We start from the raw sequence: 18,666 nt of genomic DNA on the forward strand, positions 1-18,666 counted from the left end.
ACCTCAGGGTCTGGCTCCCACTGAAGAGACCTCAATAAAGGTCAAAACCAGTCCGGGTAGTAAGCCTTCACATAATGCATAGCATTATACATGTTTGCAAGGAGATGTGCTTTGCATTATGGGATACTAAGGCAAGTGATGTGAAGTCTTAACTTCTTTATACGAGTTGCCCCAGTTCCGAAAAATACTTCAGGCACAAACTTTGTTTGCTTACACTTGGATAAAGGATTAAGCCAAGTATATCATTTCTTAGTATCTTTAATTTATAGTATAACCAAGTGAAAAACTTCCAACATCATTCTGTATACAGATTTTAAAGAACCTCCAATTAGAAGAAAAGGATCACTCAGTAGTATTCCAGTGGATTACACACTTTAAGCTGCTTTCCAAAATACCCTCCCCTCCCCCCAATTATTTGCATACTCTTCATGCACTACCTTAAATCAGGTATTTTAGCTGGAATAACCAGCTCTTTAACCCCCAACTGGCCACGTCTATAGACATTCAGCTAAATCTGGATACGAAGCTCTAACACCCATTGAATAACATGGATAAGAAATGTAATTTGGTGTTACTATTTCATCTACATCGGCCAGTAAGTAGGTTAAATAAATTGAAAATGTAGTATTGGATGACCCACTTTCATCTCCCTCTCTCTCTCTTTTTTTTTTGCTGACTTATACATGGCCTTAGATGTTTAAGCTTAATTCAGCTTTCTCAATCCCAAAGTATGGCTGAGATGTATAGACTGTGTCTTTATCCCATGTGTTAAGGCATTCTGGGAGAAACTTGTTAAAGGCTTAATGGAGTGAAACAGCACTGAGAAGGGATTAAAAATATTATTTAATTATTCCAGTATTTCATCTCAGTCATTGAGACATGATCATAGAGTACAGTATGAGACTGGTAACATATACACACACACATAAAGGCAACACAAAATTAAGTGAAACATGTGGATGAAAGGCTAAAGTCCTAATTAGGTGAGGCACTCTCTGTGGGCACCTGTTGGCAGCCTTAAATGCAAACTGGGATATTCAAGTATTAGTGTTTCCCATATTTTGGGAAGTTTAACACTTTGAGTCCTAGACCTACTGGGACTTAAAGAACCCTGTGTTCTGACCATTTTTAGCTCTATTTAAAAAAAAAAAATGCTGTGCAGTATATCTATGGAATATCCAAATAATTATTTTTTTGTCTTTTAGTTAGCCTCTTTGACACTTAATTGGAACAAACATTTTAGTTATACATGTGGTATTGGCTCCAGAAACAGGTTGCAAGAAATCAAGGTTTTTGAAAAAAAATAAAAAAAGTTAATTTTTTTTATTAGTTTCTACTTATATTTACTCCTTTAGTGTTCAAAATTCAACAATCAAAATATTGCTTAGATGTTACATAAATAATGAAAATTATAAATAAAATTTGTGTGTTATTATTATGATGAAAATATTATTTTACATCAGGGTGTACATCACTATAATTATCCACTATTAGCCACAAAAATTGAGTGGTAAATTATTGAATCAGGCCATTCAGTTTGTGAAATGCCACGACCATGCATGCGATCACAAACACAACTTGCTGGACGGCCTCGAATTTGGTCCCCCCCCCTTGTTTGAAGTTCTGTGTCATTGTCGCTTGACTCAGAGCTCACATTTGTGGAGCGATCTGCTTCCTCTTGTTCTGGATCATTTTCTGTCCAGTCATCTAATTCAGATCCTTCGTTCAAGCATTTGTTCTAATTTGCGTTCTCAAGAACCATTTTACACCCCTACTTTGGGCTCTACTGGGTTCTGGTCTGTCCATGGTGACAGAGAAATTCAAACTGATCTCTCAGGTCACAAGAAGAGATTCGTGAATCCCTTATATTGTTTAGATTGGAGCAGATAGAGTTATGACGGTGTAATATAATGCAATGGAATGGAATCAAATGATTACAACTCCAATAAAATCCAACAGATACTTGACTCTTATGTTCCAATACCTACAGTTTCTGCAACAGTCCGCAGAGTTCCTATTCCATACATTCCAGGAATCTTAGAGCCTATAGGTAGAATTCTGAAAAAGTATCAATTGATTCCAAAATATATTCCTATATGTTGGAATCAAAGAGGACAAAGCCTGACTGTTACCTCCTCGTGGTGCCCTCTGGGTGATCTAACGGCAGCAGCATTTCTTATTTTTCCCGTCATGGAGACAAATTTCAGTGATTATATTTATGCTACCGCATACAGGGCAGCTGACGCAACTCTTGATTTGGAAATTATGTCAGAGTTGAGAAATGAGCAAATCATTCCACCCATTACAAGAATATTAATATCATCCAATGTAATTTAAATGGTATCGTTACTCCAGCAAACAAAGAAAAACTAAATGAACTATTACTACTAACTGACAAACATGATGCTGATATTATCTGCATCCAGGAAACCAAACTTCGACAAACCAACAGACTAAACATTAAAAACTATGAAATCATAAGACAAGATAGGCCTACGGACCAAAATGGAGGAGGGCTTCTAACACTAATCCGAAACTTATCATATAAAGTTGTTGAGTTAGACATAGTATCAGAAGGAACTGAAATACAAGGAAACCAAATACTGGAACCAAGTAAAAAGCCATTAAACATATTCAATTGTTATCATCCTACTGACAAACCTGGACCAAATCTTTCCAACCTATCCCATCTCATTGAAGAAAATTCCATTATCTTAGTTGACATGAATAGCAAACACCTGTTATGGGGTTCTGAGGAAATAAACCCAAGAGGAAAAAACCTGAATAATTTCTTAGATGAAACAGGACTAATAACTCTCAACAGTGGAGAACCTACTTATCTGTCTCATTCTTATGGTATAAAAGATGCCCTAGATATCACTGCGGTGTCTCCTGATCTTCACAACAAAGCTATTTGGTCTGTTTTGGAACCAGTAGGAAGTGACCATACTCCAATATTAATCAATCTGAACCCAAAAATGACTAGACCCACCCAAAAAAGAAAATATCATTGGACTTCCAGAAGGCAAATTGGGAGAAATACAAGGATGAAGTAAGTAAAATGCTGAAGATCACACGTACCATGATGACTTAGACAAAGACTATATAACTTGGAAGAATACTATCTTAAATGTAGCAAAGAAAAGTATCCCAAAGGGCTACAGGAGAAAAGTTATTTCAAACTACACAAAGGTTCATCAGGAACTTGCCAGTAAAATAACTAAACGAAATGAATTATTTAACATCTTAAAAATTGGAAGCTCTCCAGAAACCATGATTGAGTACAACAAGATAAATGTTGGAATTAAACAAAAATATAATATATTACAAAGAACTAGGTGACAAGAATTTTGCCACAACTTAAATCCAAACACTTCAGATACCAAACTTTGGAAACTGACTGCTAATTTACAGAGACCTACCAAAGGCAAGTGAGACTAACACGCTAAAAGATCCAGATGGAAATATCAAAATTGGAGATAGGGAGATCGCAAATACCTTGGCCTCTCATTTTCAAAATATAAGCAAACTAGAGATGAATCAAATATCAAAACAGGCTCGACAGCAGATCTACAAACTTTTCTGGGATCCATTTACGATCTCTGAATTGGGAGATGCCTTGGAGAGACTAGATATAAATAAATCATGTGGACCAGATAACATACAAGGAATTATGATGAAACATCATCCTTCCCTAGCCCTAGATTGGCTACTTCACCTATACAACAATAGCCTAAAACAAGGAAAAGTTTCGAAAGACTGGAAGACAGCCACAATCATACCAATCTCATAGCCTAACAAACTGCAAGACCAACCAGGAAGTTATAGACCAATTTCACTGACTTCAATTCCAGGCAAATTAATGGAAAAAATGATACTCCAACGTTTGAATTACTATCTAAACAAAAATAGTATACTACCAAATTTTCAGACTGTCTTTAGAAGAAAAATAACTCAACAACCGATCAACTTTTCTACTTAACCCAGACAATTCAAGATAACTTCCAGACCAAACCTACCAAATCCACCATTGCAGCTTTTATAGATTTTAGCAATGCCTTTGACAAGGTGTGGAGGCAGAAACTCTTTTCCAAACTTTGTCATATTGGAATAGAAGGGAAAGTTCTTAACTGGATCTATGACTTTCTAAGAAATAGAACAATTCGAGTTAAAATAAATAATACCCTTTCCAAGAAAGTGAAAATAAGACAGGGACTCCCTCAAGGTAACATTTTGAGCCCACTCCTTTTTTCCCATCTACTTAAATGACTTAGATAAAAATGTAAATAAAGAAACAAAGATAGCTATGTTTGCTGATGATTTGGTCCTATTCTCAGCTCACAACAACCTAGAAACAGCAGAAGGTCACTTAAACAAAGCCATTGAAAGTTTAACTACATACTGTGAAAACCAAAAAATCAAAATTAACCCTACTAAATCAGAAATCTGTGTTTTTACTATTAATAACCGCCTCAGAAAGTGGAGACCAAAGATTAAGCCAAACAGTCAGCTAATTACATTTAATGAAAACCCCAAATACCTTGGAGTTACTCTGGATCCATCGCTAAGCTTCAATAAACATATCAATGATGTTGCAGTCAGAGCAAAAAGAAGACTAAATATCATGAAAAGTATCTCAGGTAAAGAGTGGGGATCCAATGCTAAAACCTTAAAAGTCACATATACCTCTAGTATCCATCCCATAATGGAATATGCTTCATATGTGATGTTTGCATCCAGATTTTCAATCTGGATGCAAACATCACAAACCAGTTTAGACAAGCTTATAAAAATTCAGAAAAATGCAGCCAAAATCTTATGTGGACTAAGGAATACAACTCCTGGAAAAATAACAGAATTCGAATCCAACCTTGTTCCTTTAAAAATTAGGTGGCAAGAAAATCTAACCAAATTTGTAGAAAAAAGAGCCAACCTTGCACATCATAGAACAAGTGAACTTTTTAAAAACTGGAAACCAACAAACAGAATAAAGAAAAAATCAACAATGTGTGAAATCATAGAAAATAAAATTTCCTTGGATTGTCCAAATAAAATAGCTGACTTCCCAGCATTTCCTCCAAATCAAGACAGGAAAAATATAGTTATCAACTCTGAAATAGGGAAACATGAGAAAAAAAGCCTAGAAAACCCTGAAATCTTGAAATCATTAGCCCTTTCAAAAATAATGGAATATGGACCTGACTCAATAAAGATCTACACAGATGGCTCCAGAAATCCAAATGGCAATTCTGGGAGTGGCATACTCATCTATGGCTCTCATAATATAGAACTAAAACAACAGTTATGGATGCAACTCATACCATGCAGATTAATAGCCATTAACACAGTACTGCAATATTTGGCCAAACAAAACCCGAAGGAGTTTATATTTTTCACAGATTCCTTAGCAGCCCTTCAAGCTATTAAGAACTGCTACACTAGCCATCAAGAAATACTTAGAGACATAGCAAAAACATAAACAAACTACATAAGGATTCCAAAATAATCTTCCAATGGATCCCATCTCATGTGGGATTAAAGGGAAACGAAACTGCAGGTGAAGTAGCAAAAATGGCCGCAACATCAAGTGATACCACAGATTTCAATCTTTTTAAAACCACCCAAAAAGAAAACATAAAAAGAACAATTCTTCAGGACATGACTCATCACTGGTACTCAGCAGAAAATCCAGGAGCTACCATAACTCCAAATTTAATCGCAGTGCCACTACCTGCAAAATCTGCAACATCGAGGAAGCATCACCAATGCATTTGCTAAACTGTATGGATATTTCCAAATGTGAACTCTATAACAACCCAGAAAAGGTGCTGTATAAAATACATGAACTTGACCTCATCTGGTGTAATAATACCTTGTGAATGCAATGTCTCTTATTTTGGACAAACTGGCCATTCTTTGGAAAAAAGAATAAAAGAACATCAATATTATATTGATTATAACAAACCTTTGAAGTCTGGTCTGGCGCAGCACAGTATTGACTCATTTCATAGTGTCCAGTGGGATAAAGCTGTTCTCCTCCATAGATGCAGATTCATATATGAATGCTTATTCAAAGAAAGTTGTGAAACTATCTTACACCGACCGAATTTAAATAGAAATGACTGTCTTTCTCTCTCAAAGATCTGGGAGACTTTTATCTTATGTAAAAAAACATTTATCTTAATAGATTGAATTTGTTATTTTCTATTATTTCCCAGCACGTGCTAACAATTGTATTTTAATAGGCGATCCACCGAACGTTTTGCTTGTATTCGTTCCTATTACTCTAACAGACACTGAAGATGTACTATTAATTTTAGTACGAAATATTTGTCCTTTTACTAATTAAAGATATCACTGTGGTTTTTACGTGTTTCTTTATTATTATTTAATGTAATATAAACATGATCATGTGCGATCGTATGTGACACAGCCGATGGGCAGGCGTTACGGTATACTAATATAAATTTCCTTTTTTATTGATAAAAGTCAACCATCCTCATAGATAATGAAGCTGAAGGTTCATATTTAACTACAGTACAGTCTGATAATGAATTTCAAGCACGTATTATTATTTTCGGAATTTTAAATTTAGGAATGTAAATATACATTGATAGGATTCTGGGTTCACGTACAATCGATGTATATTTACATCGATAGGACTCAAAATGTTAATGCAACCATATATATTTAAATTAGGCTCATTTCTGAGAACAACTTAGATTCCAAAAATAGTCTCCTAAATTTACTGCAGTGGAGCTTGGTGATCTTTATCTGATTGATTCTCTGAACCATATCTAAAGCATAGTCTGCAAGACCCAATCGACCATAGTCATGACTGCAAGTGTAATTTGTGTGTGTTTCCTTGTGGATGTTGCTGAACTTCCTGTTTGTCCATAGTAGGACAGCTTGCAGGAGCAGAGCACTTCATATACTCCAAGCACAGAGAGAGAGAGAGAGAGAGAAGGAAGTTGATTTTTAGTATGAGTAGCAAGCTTTCGGTGAGGCTTGAAAGCTGTGCAGGAATTGCTTTCTTTAATATTCTGGTTATTTTTTTCTGAATTGCCTTGGACATAGGAGATGGTGATACCATTACTGAAATCTTTCTGAAGAGAAGATTAAGGATTGGAGGAAGGATTGAGCCTCAACTCTGAAGATCAGTTGCTCCACACACACCATCCATCCACCTCATTCATGGTCTAACCCTTCCTCTTTTTCCAGGAACTTTACCTTCTATTACTGTTCTGAGAAGTTCCCCTTCCATCCTTTCTATGTGTCCAAAATGTTTTTACTTTCTTCTGTCAATATCCTTAAGGAACCTTAAAGTTCTACTGATCTTTCCTAACACCCATTCATTTGTACACCTTTCAGTATATGATATCCTCAACAGCCTTCTGTAACACCACATCTCAAAAGCAGATATCCATTTCTTATCTGACTTCTTTAGGTTTCAAGTCTGACATCCATAAGTCACTGTTGGAAAAACAACTGCATCAAAAATCCTCAACTTTGTTCCCATGGAGATAGAACCATCTCCATCCATCCTTCCAGATTTTAGACAAGTCTTTGACTGTTGTTTTAGCCATTCCTAACCTTCTTCTGTACAGCAATTCTTCACATTAATAATGGATCCCAGGTACTCAAACTTGCTGACTTCCTCAGTTCTTTCTCCATTAAGGTACACTTGTTTCTCAAGAGCTTCTCTGTTTGTATTTCCTTTGAGAATCATAATCTTTGTCTTGCTAGGATTGAGTTACTGATCTTGTTAACTTTGTCAAGAATTAGTCCTAGTTCTTCCATGTCATTACAAAGGAGTACTGTATCATCAGCGTACCTCAGATTACTGATCAATCTACCTCCTATCCTAATTCCTGTCCTGAGCTCATCTAATGCTTCACGCATAATGTCATCTGCATATATACTAAACAAGTGAGGTGAAAGTAAACATCCTTGCCTAACTTCTTTTCCAACTTGAAGTAGTGGTATGAAAACTGACTTCTTCCAGTCTCTAGGCCATGATCCTGTCTCCCATATCCTTGTAATCAATCTATGAAGCACTCTTATCCCTCCATCCTCTGTGGCTTTAATTAACTCTGCTGGGATTTCATCTGCACCTGAGACCTTATTGCTGTTAAGCTGCTTAACTGCTCTTTCAACTTCAAGCCTAAGTGGAGGAGGTTCCAAATCAAAATTTTCTTGGTGAGAGGGCTCCACATTTTCTTTACCCACTCTGCTGTACAGTTCCTCACAGTATTCTTTCCATCTGTTTTTGATTTCCAACTCTTCTGTTAGTAATGCTCCATTCTGTCTTTGATGACATTCAATTTAGGCTTAAACTTGTGCTTTAAATCACGAACTAAATAAAATATCCTTTTATAATTGTGCCTCCTCCTCATCTGGAATTCTATCTCTTTACATTTATTAGTATAGAACTTTTCCTTGTCCTGCTTGATGGCTTTTCTGACTTCTCTATGCAATCTCTTGTATTCTTCAGTCACTGTGTCTCTTTGTTTTTCAAACTTCCTTCTTTTTGATTAGTTCCCATATTGAATCTGATATCCATGGGTCTCTTAGTCTTCTTATTGGGCCGAGATACTTCTTCGCTAATTATATGTAGTTATATGTAATTATAAATATATGTATAGGTAAGTATAAATATGTAAGTATGTATAATTAATATAATTATATGTATATCTAATTGTATGTGTTCACTATCAGAAGCTTACATCCGCATACGTGCACACACACACACTGGCATATGCTTACATGCCACTTCACATCACATCCAGTGGTGAGCTATAAGGGGGCTCGTGCGAGCCTTTTGTTAAATTTTTCTCAAATTTGCGAGCCCCTTGTTCTTCTTGTTTACTTTTTTATTTTTGAAAAAAAAATTTTTATTTTAGAAACATATTAAGCGACAAACTCATACGGTAACCTAACAAAAATTAGTCTATTCGGCATTGTATAGATTATTTGGAATTATTGTTTCAACTCCTGTATAACGAATGCACCCAAGTTTGAAAATAAAATAAGCGCATGTGCTATCCTTACCCGTCTTCCTTCTGGTAGCCAATCGTATGGTAAAACTAGCAGTCAATCAAATGTTTTATAAAAGATTATAAAAGATTTCATTCTTATTATATTTTGATAGTTAAAAAATATTTTTCTTATGTAAGAGAAATTAACACAGTTGATTGTGTGCAAATATTTCATGTTTAGATCATGAAATATTTGTTTAAAATTTGTTTATAAATGATAGCCTTTAGAGGTTGATTGTCCTCTCATATGTTTTGATTGGAATTTGTAAACAAGCTGTATTAATAAATTTAGTTTAATCCTTTATCCAAGTGCAAGCAAACAAAGTTTGTGCCTGAAAGTATCTTCAGGACTGGGGTAAGGTGGTACAACACCGGGAAACTCGTTGCAAACGTGGAGCAAGCTAACATCACTCCTATCTCAGTATCTCCCATAATGTGAAACACATCTCCTTGCAGATATGTATAATGTTATACATTAAGGGAAGGGCCACTACCCAGACTAGTTTCGACCTTTATTGAGGTCTCTTCAGTGGGAGCCAGGCCCAAGTGGAGATACCAGGCAGAAGCATTAGCAAGGTCATCTTTACCTATGGGAATTGCCAAACGGTGTGCCACCTTTTTATTAAATTACTCTGGATTTAGAGAAAGATGTTGAAAGTGTATTTTTCACTTGGTTAGACTATAATAAATTTAGTTTAATCCTTTATCCAAGTGTGAGCAAACAAAATTTGCACCTGAAAGTATCTTCAGGACTGGGATAAGGTGGTACAACACCGGGAAACTCGTTGCAAAGGTGGAACAATGCATTATGGAAGAGACTGAGATAGGAGTGATGCTAGCTTGCTCCATCTTTGCAACGAGTTGCCTGGTGTTGTACCACGTCCTGAAGATACTTTCAGGCGCAAACTTTGTTTGCTCACACTTGGATAAAGGATTAAATTAAATTTATTATAGTCTAACCAAGTGAAAAATAAACTTTCACCATCTTTCTCTAAATCCAGAGTAATTTAATAAAAAGTTGGCACACCGTTTGGCAACTCCTATAGGTAAAGATGACCTTGCTAATGCTTCTGCCTGGTATCTCCACTTGGGCCTGGCTCCTACTGAAGAGACCTCAATAAAGGTCGAAACTAGTCTGGGTAGTGGCCCTTCCCTTAATGCATAACATTATACATATCTGCAAGGTGATGTGTTTTGCATTATGGGAGATACTGAGATAGGCGTGATGTTAGCTTGCTCTACCTTTGCAACGAGTTGCCCAGTGTTGTACCACCTTACCCCAGTCCTGAAGATACTTTCAGGCGCAAACTTTCTTTGCTCACACTTGGATATAGGATTAAACTAAGTTTATTATAGTCTAACCAAGTGAAAAATAAACTTTCAAGCTGTATTAATAAAAGTGTTTGTGTGATTTTTTTTTTTTTTTTTTGCTCGACGATGCGAGCCCTTTGTTAAAATTTCCATAGCTCACCACTGATCACATCCTATGTAAAAAATTGGAACATTCAAAACTTTAGCCTCCAAAGCATAGCGAATTTTGTCCTCAGGGTAGGCAATGCATCTGGAACAAGAAGCTCTACTTACAATTTTTTGAACAGAATAGTTAGAGCAAAGAATTCCCCCTAAACATCTAAAAAATAAGATTCCCTCCCCCCCCCCCCAACTTGACTATATATACACCACGTCTTCACCTTAAGTACAGCAGATAAACTGGGCTCACTTTTGAAACAACAGAAAATCAGAACAGTTTACAAACCTCTGGACAATGTCTCCTATTTCCTCAGACAAAGAAGAAAAGAACATAAACAAAAATTTAGTAATGACAACCAAAAAGTGGACTTCTCTAACATACCTTAGATGAAAACCATTTCATCAGGTGGGAAAAAAGCAATGCTACTACATAGATCCTGGTTTAAATCACAGAGACTGTTTTTAGAAGCAGCTCATGTTCTACAAAACCCTTTGAACTAACAGAAATGATTATATAATTCTGAATCAATCTTTACTGCCCTATCTGCCCATCAGCGATAACCACAAAACATCACTGTAGAGAGAACCACTGTTCCATGCACGTGACTCTCCTTGTTCTGGAAGGCATTGTAAGTCTAGTCTCTGTTGAATGTGTATCTTAAATATGCCTTTTGTAATGCTAGCTTGAGCTAGTAAAATGTCAAGTTAAATATTTAATTTAGTTACTTTAGTTAAATTCTATTGGGGGGGTTACCAGTTTAATAAATTTTATTTAAAAATAATAGGGGTCTTTCTTTGAGTCTTGTTCCTGCATATTTATATAGTTCTGAACCTAGTTTATCCCACACATTTGCAACAAGTGTAGTCACTGATTTGCTCTGCTTAATGGTAACTTAATGGTCCATGACTCTTGATCACATGTGCAGATTACCAAGAATTTATTTTTATTTATTTCATATTAAAGTCAGCAGTTAGGAAAAGGAAAACCAGGACATCTTCATAAACGATTCAGTGATGATTCTAAGGCCGGAACAGGCCACGCTAGGCCTAAATCCTTGATATGCATGATGAAGATGATGATGACTTTAGTTAAATACTTAATTTAGTTATGTCATTCCTGTGTCTATGTAGTTTATTCCAGAAATTTTCAACATGAATAACTACAGCTACAGAAATCTCAATATGGAAGTACTCAGTGGCATTCATCATTGCATAAAGAAAGCAGTAACCGTAAGCTATGTGAGATTAAGGGCAGAAATTAAACTTGCAGTCAAGTATTTAGAGGACTCATAGAGAGGAAGTTGTTCTTCTTGCTCAGCTTCACCTAATTCATATGCATCTCACACATTCCTTTCTGTAGAGGAATGTTCTCATTATTTTAATGAGTGCATTCATTATTTTACCACTTTTACTAATTTACCTGAGTGGTATTTACTCCTGCAGATTTTATCCAACATGACAGACACAATTTAAAAAATAATTTTTTTAGAACTTTTATATGAATGTTATCTTCTATATTATAGCATGTTTTCATGTTTCTAAAATTTGACTTGCTTCATACAGGATTAGATGCAAGAAGACCAATATTCTACATAGAAGTCATTAAAAACCAACTGGTTTTGGAGTCAGCAGCAATGAAACATGTCTTAACCTCAATGAGTGTGGCTATATTATTCTGGGTGACAGTCATTTTAAGACTAACTCCATCTTAAAACTTATAAACTTCTTTTTACCCAATAGGGCACGAAATTAGGACTTGAGTTTTTTTCTATTTGTCTATTAGAACTGTAAATTGTCCCCCCTAATAATTGATTATTAATGATGGTGTACAGCAAAAAATTAGTTGTGCTCTGCAAATGGCTGGGTATAAAACCAGCTAAATAAATAAATATCTTTATTTTGTTCCCTTTATTCTGTGAATTAAGCTGCAAAACTGCAGATGAATAACTGCCAACATATAAGCTTATCTACACATTTGCAACAAGTGTAGTCACTGATTTGCTATGCTTAATGGTCCATGACTCTTGATCGCATGTGCAGATTACCAAGAATTTATTTTTATTTATTTCATATTAAAGAAAAGTAATTTTAAAAAATTTTTCTATTAATATGAACATAACTGATTTCACTTTTTGATGATGTATTTATGTTGCTGAATTTACTAAATGTACTAGATTTATTGTTTTTTGGTGATCAGTATATCATTTTTGAAATAATTTGAAATTTAAATAAAACAGTTGTACTAAAATAAAATAATAAATAATTTCATTAACATTTACCATCCTGTAATACTCTAGATCTTCATATTATGTCCCTTTATGAGCAGTCTAAGTCAAAACTGCCTCCTGATACAAATCCTTCAGGTGTTTCAAGAAGTAGGTCTTTTGCTGGACTTCTTTCTCACCGTAGAACAGCTTCAGCAAGTGCAACAATCAGTCATAGCAATACAGATGGAAGCAGCATCAGTAGTGGAGGAAGCAGTAATAGCAGCAATTTATCCCGTGGAGCAGCTTTAAGTAAGAAATATTAGTTTAGAACTAATATTATATCACCATTCTCTAGTATATACTCAGGTGTGTGGGTGGGATAACAATACTGTAATACAATTACTGCATAAATTGTATTGCATGAACTTGCCAAGAAATTATATTCTTGTTTTATCCTTTACCCAAGTATAAGTAAACAAAGTTTGTGTGTGAAGTACATTCACTACTAGGCTACTTATATTATGGAGGCTAAATGACTTCACATTTAATTGCTTTTATATCTCATAATGCAAAGCACACACCCTTTCAGATTACATTTCCCATAATGCTAAGCATTATGGGAATGTAATTTCTTGGCAAGTTTAATTTGCAGCCAAGTGAAAAAACTTCCTACAATTACTGTATCTTTATTGATTTCTTATGAACAGTTTACCCACAAATTGGCCTATTATTTGCCACTCCTCTGATTCATTCATCTTTACCTCTTTTAAGCTATCTTCTCATGTACATCTTAACTACAGTCTATGTTGATCTTTTTCTAGATCTCTTTCCCTGTCATTTTTTCTTCAAACACCTGGTTTAGTCATCTTTAACTTCCCCATTCTATTTAAATGACTAATCATTTAAAATTAGCTGTACTTACACATACTTGAATGTTAATAGTAGTGAGTTCTTTTTAATATCCTCACATTTAATTATTTTTTAATATCCTCACATTTAATTTGTTTCTTCCTTTGACATCATTTCATGCTGCTTCCCTGAACTGCATATCTGTGCTGTTTCTTTCTGGTCTTTGTTCATCTGTTTTATATCTAACATAACTCTCACATGTATGTTAAAACTGATCTGAACACTTTTATATCATCACTAGCTTGGTATTGTGTTTTGACTGAGTTTTTATATAATTTAAAGTTTTTATTTTATTTTTTTTAATTTCATCCTGTCCACAGAAGGTTTTTAACTTTATAACACATTTAGTAGTGAGTAAGGATTGTGTTATACAGAAATCCCAAACATCAAACTTTTTAGGCCATCTCAGGGCCTAAAAAATAAGCAGGATAAGCATTAAGGGGAAAATCAAATCAAATTAAGGTGAAAATCATATAACACCTAAAGACAGTAATAAACATCCATGTAGAGTGGAGATGCTATCCACATGACAAACTAGGCTGACAGCTGATTTTCTGTTGTAGTAATACAACCATAAGTTTCACTTATTGTATTATATATTTTCATATTTAATTTGCCATGCTCACTAAAAATTGTACCAGAATTATATCTAAATAACGTGTACCTTTTAGCACTATTTATATATATATATATATATTAACTTCTTCATTGTTTGGATATGAAATTAACTCTGTGATTCTACTATTTATATCCAAGATTGTAAGCAATACTCTGATTCTTAATCTTTTGCATAACAAAGAGTTAATTGAGGATACTTGTTGGGGAAATCATAAGCCATTTGAATCTTTATTAGAATCATGTACTCTTTTTAATGTTTCATTTTTATAAGTCATTATAGATTGATAAAAAATGTAGCATGTCAGGTCATTTTAAAGTTATCAAAATATACTATACTGTCAAAACTCATGAAATATATGTAGATATACATAAAATGTGTTTGTTTAGTTAATAATGAGTTATCTCTCATTTGGCTGTAGCTTAGCATTGAAGGATGCACTTTCCTGATTAACAAATTTTAGAATAATTTTGAAGTCTCTTCTATTCCAAGATGCAGTATTATGCAGAAGTGATTGTTCATTGTATTTATTGAAATGGCAGTGAAATGATATTATTAGATATGGGTGTTTAGATGTTGATTATCACCAGTGCTTTTTTTCTGGCGGCACACAGTACCGTCACCTTTTTTCTTAAGTTTATAAAATTTTGCGATTTATTGACAGCAAAATGTATTATAAATATTCCGGTAGATGGTACTGTGTTCAAAAATTGAATTTTCAGTTTTAATTACTCATAAGTTGTTACCCTGATTTCCTGTTTCATAGGTTGGTACGCAACCGGAAACAGGAAGTTGTGTTCACTTCCGATTGCTTCCAATATCAGTTTATCAGTTTTATGTTCACTCTGCAACAGGCAGGTGTTCACGTGAGTTTTGAATTAATCTAAGTTAAATCAGTGCAATCATTATTCAAAATGAGTAAAATAAGTAGTTACTTTATGCCAATGAGTAAAAAAAAGGAAAGCTGAAGAAGCAGAAATTGTTGAATCTACTTGTGATCCTGTAAAACAGAAAACTAGCACCGAAAATACACTTTGTGAAGAGGATCACGAAACCAAGACCGAAGATCCACGTGGTCAAAAGGAAGCAGATTCTGATAATGATTGGCCCGAATGTTGGACACTTTTGCAGAAAAATGACTTCTGCGAGAGAAACGAGTGGCTGTATGTTAAGAATAAAATCTTGGGTTGTGTGTGTCATGGTGTCGGAAGTCTTGCCGTCGATAAACACATGGGAACGAAAATTTCAGCAGAGTGGGCAAATGGTAAAATCAGTCATTTTGGAGAATCTCGCAAACAACAATTAATGTCATTAAGAAAAAAGATTTACGATTATAAGGAGAGTGCAGCACACAAAGCGAGATGACGAGGGTATATCGGAGGATATGTTAAAAGTGTGGCAGTTGCTGTAATAACATCTTCATGGTGAGTACCAGCACCTTTTTTTCCAGAAAAAAAAGCACTGTTTATCACTAATATTGATATTTAATGGAATAAACATGTCTATAGTTAAGAAATTATGTCATTTTTTACCTGATCACCAAGGCATCTTTATGGGTACAAAGAATTACATTGATCATATGCACACAGGCATGCTGACAAGAAAGCATAGTCTCGGTGTTGAATGGTGGTATTCTACAGTCCTAACTGGCACTCTCTATGGATGCAAAATGGGAACTTGCTGACGTTCTCATGATGACAGTAAGGCAGCTGACATGTTAAGATTTCACATATGTTGTAATGTTAAGGTAGATTATAGGAATGGTCTCAGATTTATTCCTGGTCCTGTATAAGGAGATTTTTTTTTTCCATTGAATCTGGTGATCCATATCTGATCAGAATGGCTGTAGTACAAGTAATGAACAGAATTCCTATATTTTTCCAGGCAGGTATTTGCTGTTCTTCCTGTTTGTCCTACTTTTGAAGCAGGAGTAAGAAATGACTAGACTCTAGGATGGACTAGATGATGATCTTTTGATGAGCTGATAAGGATAGCTATATTTTGGTATGAATTGAAGGAGGTCTGTAGGGGTATACTTCTTTAGAACACATGAAATTTTTTCCGAGGTACTCCACATATAGAGAATGGTAATGGATTTTTTGTATTCTGAATTGGGGGGGGGGGACAAAGAGTTTCGTTGGAAATTTTTTCACTTGGTTATCCTATAAATTAAAGATACCAATAAATTATATACTTGGTTTAATTCTTTATCCAAATGTAAGCAACCAAAGTTTGCACCTGAAGTATTTACAGGTGCAAATAATGCAGAAGTCGTATTTTTATATACGAGTTGCCAAAAGGTGTCATACCTTATTGTTAAATTACTCTGGATTAGAAAAAAGTTGTTGGAAGTTTTTTCACTTGGTTATACTATAAATTAAAGATACCAAGAAATTATATACAGTAATCCCTCGATTCGTGCGTCATGTTTTTTCGATACCCAAATTCGATTAGTGCACCTACATACATAAAAATAAATGTTACAGATTTTAAAAATTTTCTATCTATATATTTGTATGGCTTACTATTTTAAAAAATCACTTGCCACAATGAAATAATTTAGTTACTCATTTAAAACATTTTACAAAGTTATTTTTAATGGCATACTACGCTACTTCCATGTACGCTATGTACACTATGTTCCAAATTTTTACCACCAAAATTTATATGTCGTCTGCTATAGTACGCCCACAGATTCGATACCCTTCGACACTTCTCCGCATGTCACAAAAAGGAGAATCCATTCCGATAATAGGGTAATCAATCCATCTTCTGGGATGAGTTGCTTATTATTACACGTCGGAAAATTAACTTCTCTTTTATGATCATTGTAGTTTTTAAAGTGGTAACTATTTTGCTTGTATAACAGTTGGAAAATTTCATCTATAAAGCACATGATTTCACGTATTGGCGACCAATTCGTGCATCCTTCATTTCTTTCTCCCCTTGAATGATAATGTCCAAGAGTTAATTAAATCTCATTCTGAAGAATTGAGTGATTCCGATCTGCTAAATTTAGATGCACAGCGGGAAGATCCCGAAGAATATGAAGAAAATTTAACCACTGATAGTCAGCCAAAAGAGATTTCACAGAAACAATTTGAAAATATTTTTCGTACAATTGAAGTTTTTAAGCAGCAATGCTTAGAGGCTGACCCTGATGAAGAGAGAAGCAGTAAAATTTGCAGATGAGTAGAAGAGGCAATAGGGCCATACCGTTGGTTGTATGAAAAAAAGAAACAAAATACCCGCCAAACTACGTTAGCTGAATTCTTTGTTAAGAAGTAGAATAATAAAATTTATATTCTGAATATGTTTTATTGTCTTTCAGCTTCATGGTTTTCCTTTAACTAGGCCCTGAGACATACCTTAATTCTTTTATAAAAAAATTAAGGTTCAAAAAAGAAATTTGAGGAACAAATTATACTTTTTCCCATAAGTTATTATATTCGATCAGTGCGTTTTCGATTGATTTAAAGAACACCTGTTTTAAAGAACACATTAGGTGCACTAATCGAGGGATTGCTGTACTTGGTTTAATCCTTTATCTCCAAGTGTAAGCAAATAAGCTCCCACTAAAGAGACTTCAGTGAAGGTCGAAACCAGTCTGGGTAGTGACCCTTCCCATAATTCATAGCATTATACATGTCTACAAGTAGATGTGCTTTGCATTATGTGATACTAAGGAAAGTGATGAGAACTCAGTCCACCTTTGCCACGAGTTGCCCCAGTCCTGAAATACTTTAGGTGCAAATTTTGTTTGCTTACACTTGGATAAAGGATTAAACTAAATATATAATTTCTTGGTATCTTAAATTTAAAGAGTTTTGTTGATTTTATGAAGGGGAAAAGCCCATTAGCTAAAAGTTATCCCAGATGCGATTGATTTCTTTGGAAAAGACTACTGTGATCAAAGCAAATGATTCTAGTACGATATGCTGAGGTTGTGATGGCACCATATTGCTGAGTGGAGGTGGTGATGATGCAATAGATGCACCCTCCAGTGTTAAGTAGGTTTTCTGTAGAAAAAGGATAAGGATCCATTGGGCATTTGGGTGACAAGAGTGTCATGGAAGAGCAGACAGTTATTGTTTTCCCTTCAGTAGTGAAGAGAAAATCCTTGGGTATTGGTTGTTGAGATGTACTAAAAATGTTTCCAACATATCCCCGCTATGTGGCCAAACAGAGAGCACATTGTCCACATAGCATAGCCAAGTTTACGATTGTATTTTCAAAATGTTCCGTGAAAAGATTGGAGAGAACCCATAGCTGTGTCTTCAATCTGCTTCTAGGTTTTCCATGTAATCTAAAATAGCCAAATTTCATATTAAAATGATTAAGGTTGCTATGATAGTGGAAAAGAGAGTTTGAAAGAGTTCTTAAGTTTCTTTTAAGTTTACAAGGGAGAATGGGAATGGAAAGTTCT

At 34.8% G+C, this 18,666-nt stretch overlaps 1 protein-coding gene across 2 annotated transcripts in view; it reads left to right on the forward strand.

Annotated features, from left to right (window-relative positions):
* Positions 1-18,666, forward strand: part of LOC150095583 (rho family-interacting cell polarization regulator 2-like) — a 327,613-nt gene that overhangs the window by 47,063 nt on the left and 261,884 nt on the right. For both annotated transcript variants that reach the window (XM_090410002.1, XM_090410003.1), the window contains exon 2: positions 12,806-13,024. In XM_090410002.1, coding sequence (XP_090266128.1) covers positions 12,817-13,024 — 208 coding nt within the window. In that variant the 5' untranslated portion in view covers positions 12,806-12,816. The remainder of the gene's footprint in view (positions 1-12,805; positions 13,025-18,666) is intronic.

The sequence above is a fragment of the Typopeltis vanoorti genome, chromosome 20 (genome assembly GCF_054136105.1).
Source record: "Typopeltis vanoorti isolate ZY-2024b chromosome 20, IOZ_Tvanoo_1.0, whole genome shotgun sequence".
Classification (NCBI taxonomy): Eukaryota; Metazoa; Arthropoda; class Arachnida; order Uropygi; family Thelyphonidae; genus Typopeltis; species Typopeltis vanoorti.